General features: G+C 44.8%; 5 protein-coding genes across 5 annotated transcripts; 4 read left to right on the top strand and 1 right to left on the bottom strand.

Moving 5' to 3' along the window:
• Nucleotides 1-1,027: 1,027 nt before the first annotated feature.
• Nucleotides 1,028-1,333, top strand: CCR75_001928 (uncharacterized protein; the record flags this gene model as incomplete). The annotated part of the gene is made up of 1 exon (XM_067960029.1): nt 1,028-1,333. One exon carries the CDS (start codon nt 1,028-1,030, stop codon nt 1,331-1,333), a length of 306 nt encoding a protein of 101 aa, XP_067820622.1.
• Nucleotides 1,334-1,360: 27 nt separating this feature from the next.
• Nucleotides 1,361-1,691, top strand: CCR75_001929 (uncharacterized protein; the record flags this gene model as incomplete). Its single annotated transcript, XM_067960030.1, is given in 3 exon segments — nt 1,361-1,398; nt 1,419-1,487; nt 1,502-1,691. The coding sequence occupies 3 exon segments, from the start codon at nt 1,361-1,363 to the stop codon at nt 1,689-1,691; spliced, it is 297 nt and encodes a 98-aa protein (XP_067820621.1).
• A 319-nt stretch (nt 1,692-2,010) lies between these two features.
• Nucleotides 2,011-2,496, top strand: CCR75_001930 (uncharacterized protein; the record flags this gene model as incomplete). The annotated part of the gene is made up of 3 exons (XM_067960031.1): nt 2,011-2,032; nt 2,056-2,260; nt 2,298-2,496. The coding sequence occupies 3 exons, from the start codon at nt 2,011-2,013 to the stop codon at nt 2,494-2,496; spliced, it is 426 nt and encodes a 141-aa protein (XP_067820828.1).
• Nucleotides 2,497-2,699: 203 nt separating this feature from the next.
• On the top strand, nt 2,700-3,842 carry CCR75_001931 (uncharacterized protein). The gene is made up of 3 exons (XM_067960032.1): nt 2,700-2,729; nt 2,806-2,985; nt 3,384-3,842. Exons 1-3 carry the CDS (start codon nt 2,724-2,726, stop codon nt 3,726-3,728), a joined length of 531 nt encoding a protein of 176 aa, XP_067820829.1. The 5' UTR covers nt 2,700-2,723; the 3' UTR covers nt 3,729-3,842.
• Nucleotides 3,843-4,309: 467 nt separating this feature from the next.
• On the bottom strand, nt 4,310-8,245 carry CCR75_001932 (uncharacterized protein; the record flags this gene model as incomplete). The annotated part of the gene is made up of 1 exon (XM_067960033.1): nt 4,310-8,245. One exon carries the CDS (start codon nt 8,243-8,245, stop codon nt 4,310-4,312), a length of 3,936 nt encoding a protein of 1,311 aa, XP_067820830.1.
• Between the last annotated feature and the right edge of the window lie 1,504 nt (nt 8,246-9,749).

Here is a 9,749-nt window from a genome sequence, read left to right as displayed (position 1 = left end):
CCCACTATCATCTAACATGTCCATGTTAGATGAAGGATTTTTGTCCTTGGACGGACTACAAAGTGCTACCAGGTGTAACGGGGCACCACGACTTGTACTGCTTCAATACAAGTCCACTTCGCACTGCTTCAGTTGCGAGTGGTGCCTTACGTTATTTCACGTACACTAGTACGTGCAGAGGAAGGCTTCTTTTTAAGACACTTACCTTAAAAAGGGTTGAATGAAATTGTATTAATTTAATTAAGTTTCTCTCTTTCTATCTTGAAAAAGCTAACTTAATTATAATCTAATACTAAACATGTAATTGAATTCTTATCTTTATCTTATCTGTAACTCTCTTTGATTATCTCTACAGCTGATTAGTCTGCGGAATAAATAGATATAATGGTCTATACCTATTAATGGATAAGAATTCTGAACATTACTATATAAAGTGATATCCTCCAAATATTATCTACCTTTTAGATAACATATTAATTAAAAACCTTTAAGTGTTAATTTCATGTAACGATACACCCCGTTACAGCTTCCATAGGCGCATCCGGGACCTTCAAATGTCCATACGTACAACAGCCAATACGCAAATTACCTTGGATTTTTGGCTGCACAAGCTTAGTAATGTGCTGGGTGTTAAAAAAATTTTCATCGAAAAACTTATGTTTTCTCCCAATCTTATAAGTTATTAGTTATAAGTTAAAGACCATAGAACGGAAATGGTGGAGCCAATACCCTACAAGTTACGTAAGGTTAAAAGTTATGAGAGGATAAGTTATCCGAGGGATACCTGTACATATCTTTTCTTCGCACCCAGCATAAATTTGGGCGACTGCTATGTACCTCATAATGATGTGCCCATCAAATCGTAACGTCCCAATCTTTTTTGAAGTTTGGATTCACTTTTGCCATATCATGAACCTTCAGCTTTACCCGAGCCAATGGTAGTATCAGTGAAGTAAGTTCCTTGCCCTTGCTCACAAAAGTCCGAGTTGTATGTCGTCTCTGCTTCAATAATTTTGTACTAAAAGTAATGCTAAACATTTACGCATTGCTCGACGATTTCTCGGCTGGAATGAATGCATATGATGACTACAAAAAGACGAGCAATTTGCGCCTTTTGCAAAATGTTGCTGCTCGTGAACGCATTAATGATATTGATCCATTTTACCGGCGAGCTCACTTCAATCGAACCGTAGAAGTGGCTGCTGCAGGTGGGGACTTAGAGGCTGTAAAGTGGTTAATAGAGAGCAAGAAACCAACTCGACGAGACAAACGCTACTGCTGCTGCCAATGGATATCTTCACATTTTACAGCGGCTTTTTCACTCCTATCATGAAATTACCTGCTGAGGCGCTATAGAATTATGGGTAGCTCTGGAGTCAAGCATACACAAGTGATAGAGTGACTCTGCAAGAATGCAGTACCTCAAAGGAGAGTGTTAGGAAGGTGATGAAAGCTGCGGGAGTGGCAGGGAATGTAAAAAAAATCCGGTAGCTACTTAAAGTTTGTCAAGCCAATGTCAAAGATGCGCTTTTAATCAGTGGGATTTAAGGAGATGGATATCGATAATTGTGGCATTATTGAGCCTTGGAACAACTGGGACTTGCCGGCGGAGATTTGAACTTCTTACAGTACTTGCATTCACGATCGATTGGAAGGCCGGGATTTTACACGCTTCAAAAAGCGGCGAGTAATGGTCACGTCGCAATTGTCGAGTGACTTCATCGCGAACTTCGAGTGCCTTTGCCACCTACAATGTGGCGGCCTTTGACTATGGTCATTTTAATACAATTTGATGGATGCACGACAATCACTACAGATTCTGTCATGCAGATATCATGGACAGTGAAGCTAAGTTTGGTCAACTCGACGTGGTCAAGTGGTTTCCTAGGCATCGTAGTGAAGGCTGCGATGCTGGTGCGATGGATGGAGCTGCCAGTTAAGGCCACTTGACTATCATCAAGTGGCTCTACACGCATCGAAAAGAAGGATGCACGTACAATGCCATGAAACATGAAATGGGCTGCTGAGAATGGTCATCTTCACGTTGTTCAGTAGCTACAGAAAATCGAAGCGAAGGATGTACGTCAGCAGTGATGAATTTGGCGGCCAAGAATGGACATAATGACATGGTCAAGTGGCTTCATTTGAATCGGCGTGAAGGGTGCACAACAGAAGCGATGGAAAGTCAGCCAAACACGGACACTTTGAAACTGTCAAACGGTTGCAAGAGAATCGCGAGGAGGGAACCGGAAAGAGGGTTGTTCGATCATGGCGATGACGTTTGTGATCTTTAATAGGGTGCTGTTTCTTAACGCGCATCGCACCGAGTGCTTTGAGAGTAAACGCTGCTTCAACATAAAACTTTCGCTCGATGTCACGCAATGGATGATCACCAATTACTCTGATAATTTACGTAATTACGAATTTGAGGTAGCACGATGCGACTGGCGCTATTTAAATTGGTGTCGGAATATTAATTTGCAGATGATTGCTTAAACGACAAATTCACATGGTCGAAATGCTGCTCTAAAACGCTTTATCCGAAAGCTAATTTTTAACAAAGAAAATAAGGCCAATGCAACGAAATTTGTTTAACTTTTTTAAGTTTTGTACTGTCCGCCGCTGCCACGCATTGGCTAAAATTGTGGGCACCCCTCCACCAGTAAAATCGAAAGCCAAAAGCCAAGTACGACGCTCATTTCCTGGAACTCCCTCAAGCAATTATGCCCGTACGCTGCCCAACTTTGCTTAACATACGATTCAATTTCTTACCTTGGTGACTTGCATTGATGATTTTTGCTTCAGATCCGTCAGTTCCAAGTTGTTGGCCGCAAGGCCCCTACTGAAAAGGAGCCGAATCCGCCGGCCTACCGCATGAAGCTGTTTGCACCCAACCCAGTGCTGGCTCAGTCGCGCTTTTGGTACTTTTTGCACCAAGTAAAGAAGATGAAGAAGACAACGGGCGAGATCCTTGACATTAACGAGGTGCGTCGGCAACTACGCCAGCCAAACCCGTGAAAACCCCTCTCAGGAGTCATTTCAATACCTCTTGAGTGGAAAGGCTCGAGGGCCATGTCTCTAACCTCGTCCTAATGCAGCCAGAAATGGCTTGCTATCCTCCTGGCGACCTTGTAAAAAGTGCTTGCTTGCCACGAGAGTAGAGAGTCCGGTTGTCCCTCATCCCGCTCTCTTCTCCAGCTTGCAAACCACTTTGTCGCTTAGTGAGATCGCGGTGTGATCCGTTGTTTAGCTCTCTTGGAGTAGACCAAAATGGGGGGACATCATTGTAAGCTCGGATGCTGAACAACTCACTGCCAAGGACGAGGAAGCCATAGTCCCCTTGTATACAATTACTCTGACATGATTCATGTTACTATTTGTAGTTGACTGAGAGGAACCGTCGTGTCGTCAACAACTATGGAATATGGATTCGCTACAACTCACGCAGCGGCACTCACAACATGTACAAGGAGTACCGTGATCTGACTCTATGCAAGGCCGTCGAGCAGATGTACTCGGAGCTTGCCGGCCGTCACCGTGCTCGCCCGCGCTCGATCCAAATCATGCGCACTGCCATTGTGGCTGCGAAGGACACGCAAAAGCAGAATGTTCAGCAATTTCACGACTCCAAGATTTCGTTTCCGCTACCGCACTGCCTGCCTCGCGCCGCCGAGAAGCACCACAAGACTGTTTTTAAGGCCTCGCGCCCTTGCACTTTCCGTGGTTAAGTTTTTTAGCAGCCTTATGGCTTAGCGACTCGGTACCTTAGCTTGAATTCTATTGAGTCGTAGCTTGAAATTAATGCAAATTAATAAGGGAGATTTTAACTAATTTGTGAAAAATTTGAGTACAGTTTTAAACCGTTGGCGAATCAAAGAATTCGGTCTAGAACTCGCATATCGCTTCTTGAATGAAAATTAAAGCCGATGGACATTGCTGTTAATAATATCAAAACTCGAAATTGGTTCCGATAAAAATAACTTTCTACAGAACGATGGTTGTTAAATGCAGTACATTTGGTGGTGAAGCATTCGCACCAATAGGCTTAAAGCATGTTCATTCTGTCAAGGTTTGACTTGTGGTGTTGTAACATATTCTCTTCATTGCATTTTAATATGTCAGTGGCTCGAGCCATAATGTGCCCATGTTTTAAAAATAGCAAATCCAAATTTAAAAAAATGACGCGATTGTAGCCACAAGAAGAGCAGCTTGATTCATGTGGTCGAAACCACTGTAGATATTTAAGTTTTACGCATTAGATCACCCACTCGTATCGTCCTTCCCAATATTCTTCTCCTCATGATAGCACCTACTCTATCGTCTTTGCCACTTCTTCGGATGGTTGCTTAACTTCAGTCTCGACCACAATTTCCTTCTCAGCAATCGCGACAGTCTCGACCACAATCTCCTTCTCGGCAATCGCGACAGTCTCGTCCATTTTGACTGCACTTGCCTCCACTGTCATCACCTTTTCTTCTACAGATACTGACGAAAAGGACGACCTCTTAGAAGTACGGCAAGTCAAACCGTTCGACGATGAAGCACCCGCGCTGGACGACGTCGACGAGGCACGATGGCTGCTGCGATGTGGGCGTGAATGCTGAGGTTCCCTTTGCAATGTCTTTTTCGCCTTCACTTCCGAAGCCTTGATCAATTGAACAAACTCGTGAGCCTCCAAACCACGTCGAACTTCATCAGCACTTGCAAGCAACGCTTTCCGTTGCTGTTCAGTAAAGTGTCTTCGCAATTCGCGTTGGCGCTGTTCTGACTTAATGGCATTCGCCTCTTCAAGCCGTTTGCGACGCTCCTGCTGCTGTTGCGCACGCATAGCATAGCCCGGTGAGTTTTCGTAACTCAGATACCGAGGGACAGTCGAGCTAAGTTTCTTGCGTGAGATTGCTGATCGTAAAAATGGCTCCGGTAACCCATTAATAGACGCTCGGGGGGCAAGCGACGCTCGGCGGTCAACGTCGACTACATTACGCACGCCCGCCGAGCCAAAGCTCTTTCGACGTTCAGCAGCTATGAATTCCTCCTTTGTGATCTTCTTGTGGGGTACCATGCGGGTCGAAACCATTTGAATGCCTTCCATAACCTTGCTCTTAACGTTTGTATACCGATTTCTACGAATCGGAGCGGTGGGGGCCACTTCCTTGGTCATTCCAGCTGCTTTCTTTGGTTTAAATGTAGCAGTGGTGCCCATTACCGAAGAACCCTTAGGCAAGACTGGAACGGATGAAATCACGCTACTTGACCGTTTCGGTCTCACTGCCTCGCCTGACACTTTTTGAGACTGCGATGGTGCTGTGATGGACGATCTTCGCGGTCCTGTACGAGTGGTCAAGGCAGGCTTAGATTCAGTCTCACGAATTAATTTCTTATGCTGCAATGTTGAGCCTTGCTTCTTGCGTGCTGATTCTGTCGCCTTTTTGGTTACCAACGACGCGCTAGGTGTCGTTATAAGCTTCTTAGTAGCTTTCCGTAAAGTGGTCTCTTTTCCATTTCCTCGCTTCGACTCAAAAGACGCAACAGTTTGTTGCGACGAAGCAACGGATAGAGGTATCACGGCTCCACGCGCGGTAGAATGGGGCCTCGTTTCTACAACCACAGTGTCTTCCATCTTAATTGTGTGATCTGTTTCCATTACAAACGATCGCTCTGTTGTAAGCATCGGAATATCGGACTGATTTGTCCCATTCGAGAATATTGTCGATGCAGTTTTAAACAGCGTCAACTGACTAAGCCCACTGCCACAGTCTGATTCATTCATTTCTTCTTCAATTTGCGCAGTTTCTCGACTTTCTGTAGACATTTTCTCATCCACTTTATTCATCTCCGCATTGAGATTAACATTTTCTTGAGTAGCAAAGACCAAAGAAGCAACAGAAAGCTCTTCGTTCGAACTGCCGCCAAAATCTGAATTTACTACGTCACTATCAAGTTTCGTAGCAGACTCTTCAACCGTATCAGCGTCAGCCAAATCATTTACAATAGACGTCACGTTATGACCAGCAATAATTTGCGTACTATCGACCGCTTCGTCATAACGACTTTTCTCTCTAATGTCACAAAGCTGGTCCTCTATTGCTTTGCTTTCCAGTGTCTCTCCAAATCCAACAGAATTGATAATTTCCGATCTCATTTCAGTGTCCACGTGCCCGGTAGTAACATTTACTTCAATATTCTGGCTGTCGATAACAGTTTTTCCGAATACAGCAAGCGAGTTTTCTTCCACAGCAACAGCTACTTCTCCGCTATCATCTGCGCTACACTGCCCTTCGTCTTCAGATTTGGCCAATGTTTCGGTCAAATTGGAATCAACCTCATCAATAAGGTTTGACGCAACAGCATCAGCACTTGTCACCACCTTTTCAGAATCATTTTCAGTCGACACATTTAATGCACCTATGCTTAACAAGCTGTCTGTACTAGGACTTGGAGTAAGACGCTTCAGTCTTCCTTGCTTAGCAGCTTTGGCTGCTTCCTCCTGCTGCTTCGTAAGAGCCTCAAATTTGGCCTTTTCAGCGCCAACGTGCACGCTTCGCTCTGTTTCGTCAGAAAAAAATCCACGAACAGTGCGAAACTTCAAATTGTCGAGTGATTGGTCGTGTGTTCCTTCAAAGCGACTGGCAATACTTTTCACAGGAGTCAAAGCGTCGACACTATGTTTGCAAGAAGATTGAGACACGATAAAGCTATCATCAAAACTCGAAGATTTTTGACTCGAATAAGCAGCATCAGGCGTCTGTGAAACACGCGCGTTCGTTGCATTTGCTGTCGCAAATACAGTCTCAGAAACAGACGACTTTACCTCCCTTACATCATCGAATGACTTGGACGACGGTTTATACTTTGCTATTGCCTCTTCCTCAGCTCTAGCTTTCGTCAGTTGCTGCTGAGCATGAGCTTCATACTTTTCTTTTTCGGCAGCCACGCGAATGCTCCGTTCGGTCGGGAAGAATTCGTGAACGGTGCGAAATTTGAGATCATCTAGCGATTGTTGACGTTTGTTTTCAAAGCGACTCGCAAGGCTCTTCACTGGCGACAATCGTTCTGGCTCAGAAGGTGGTAAAGCATTAGCAGGAGCCTCAACTGCATCTTTTGAGACTTGACTTGTAAGCACTTCCTCATTGCCTTCACTTGATTCTAATGTAACAGCTTCACTTTCACCCTCAATCTGAAAATCCGCCTTAATCTTCTCGTCTTGTACTAATGTACTCGTCATGGTGTCCAAAGAAGGCTTCACAGACTCGTCCAAAGCAACATCCTCGATCGTAGTTATCAAGGAACTTACAGTAGACACCACCTTAGTTGTCTCGTCAGTGCCTTTCGAAATGGATATTAGCGGTTCTTCAGGTAATTTGTCATTGGCTACGGTACTCTCGACACTTTTCTCTTTAAACGCTTGCAGTACCTCGTCCTCATTTTCTTTGCTCGTATGCTCCTTGGCCTCTTCGAACTCAGTATGGACCGTTGCAATGACATTTGAATTTGATATGGATAAATCTTGGACTTTACCCGCAGCTGCAGTAGGTTGTTGCTCAATTTTTAACAAACTGCTTTGTTTGTTTTCATCACTACGATGTTTGTCGCTTCCAGAAACGTTCGCTTTAACCTCCAAAGACCGATCGTCCAGCTTCGCGACACCAGTCTGCACAGGTGACTCATTACGACTAGAAGGCGGTTTCTTGAGACCAACTTTAAACCTTGAGAACAAAGAGCCCATAGCCTTTGTGCCCGACGCCTTGAATACACCCAGCGAAGACGTTCTCTCCAGACTCGGAGCAGCCAATTCATCATCACTTTCTCCACTCGAGTCCGAATGATGCAAATGCTCCACCACCGTTTTGTCCTCAGCACAAGCCTTTTCCGCCACAGCGTTTTGCACGACACTTTCCTGATCCAAAGTACGTTCCGCCATCATGATAGCCGTTTTCATCGTCTCACTCACTGTAGACTCTCCACCTAAGGGGTACATCGGTACCACTAAAGTCTCCTCAACACAAGATCCTATCCCTTCCTCCTCTTCGTTACTGGTACTGTCTCGCTGCAGCTCTTCTTCTTCCGCCTGCTCAACGCTTTTCCGACGATTTTTTTTCTTTTTTTTCTTCTTCTTGTTCTTACCGGCGTCGTTCTTTAAAATCTCCGCGGCTTGGTCAAGCGGAGGTTCCGGTTCTACCTGGCTGTTGTCAGCCTTCACATTCACTGCAAGAGATGCTAAGGACTGGGCAACCTGTTGCTGCATTGCGAGCGTGTGTCACGCCAATTGACTTATGCTGTTTGCTCGAGATAGTGCGTTGTGGCGCCGTGATCCCTGTAAAAGCAGATCAGAAAGCATTATATGTCCGAATTTTAGACAATGTGCATTGAAAAATGTACTGAATTAGTGGTATAGAGAGGCTACGACTGAACAGTTCTGCACTGTCAAAAATGGTAGAAGCTTAAGTTAGATTTTCAAGAAACCTCGGTGATTGAAATAAAAGTATTTTGACGGATATTGAATCTTCAAAACAGTTGCTCTCGGATAAGACCATCTTAAGCAATCAAGCAGTTGTGTTTATTTCATGTAATTTTAATTATCGTGACCGAGGTTTTACGAGACATTCAATATGCTTAAAGCGTTCGACATCCGATTTCGTGACTTGGTATAATCAGCGGTTCATTCCAGATCAGCGGCAAATTGCTGTCCTAAGAATAATGGATGACACAACGCATCTGCATGTCCTCACCTGTATCCTATGTAGAAGCTCCTATACCGTACAAATAGTTCTCGTGTCAGATCTTTTGCGCTTGCTAACCGGATCCATTTTCTTACGTATAAGTTGCGGCCTTGGAGCTTGCCCTAACGCATGCAGGTTTAAGAAAAATTGCTTGGCTTTGCCTTTAACGAGACTGCGCATATTGAATTATGCCAATAATAAATTCAGTGTAGGCGGGCACGTCGTTATGCGGCCACGCTCTACTTAGACACACACCCTATGTAAAGGGCTAAAGTTGCACTAATGTTACACAAACCCCATTAAGTACATTTGGTGTACTTAAGGGGATGGTCAATTACTAAAAAATAGTATTTAGACCCAGCACTCGGGTGTGGTGCACATTTGTGACCAACCCTTGTGGATGTGATGCACATGGGTGCATTCAAATTAGGAGGGATGACGCCCAGCGTCATCCATGATGACGGCTAGCGTCATCAGTTACGCGAGGTATCTATAAAGATACGCTCGCAATACATATTAAATGATATCTATAGAGATATCATTTTAATTGGTAAAAATAGGTATTTGTATTTAATTCTATTAAATATAAATCAGTCTGAAAATTACTACCTACTTGGTAAGTGCGCACGAGGAGACGGATTACCGCTCCCGTGACGACACTTTACCAGAGTTCTTAGTGTGTTGGGTGAGGTCGCTTGCGCGCCCACCACAACTACCTCACTGCACGCAAGAGAAGCAGGTTTAACCGCTTCCTCGCTGTGCTAGGGTGTGTGCTTAAGTAGAGCGTGGCCGCATTACGACGTGCCCGCCTACACTTGGTAGCACTTGAAATCCTTCCCACGACCCGCATCTCTGCGTGTGTACGTGAGGATGAGCCTCAATATTGATTGGGCTCATTTTCCCCACCTCTCCGAACATCATCGGGAGGTGGCAGGGCTAATGGCGCAGGGACTTGGTGAACAAGCCCTGGCCAGGCTCCTGGGTAGTCCTCCTGAGCAACATGTTGCTCAGTTGGAGCAGTTTGAGGCA

The sequence above is a fragment of the Bremia lactucae genome, assembly GCF_004359215.1.
Source record: "Bremia lactucae strain SF5 chromosome Unknown BlacSF5_NotPlaced_201_SHOA01000006.1_244224bp, whole genome shotgun sequence".
In the NCBI taxonomy this organism is placed as follows: domain Eukaryota; phylum Oomycota; class Peronosporomycetes; order Peronosporales; family Peronosporaceae; genus Bremia; species Bremia lactucae.
The sequence above is the reverse complement of the archived record's forward strand: the minus strand, read 5'-3'. Positions and strand labels throughout refer to the sequence as shown.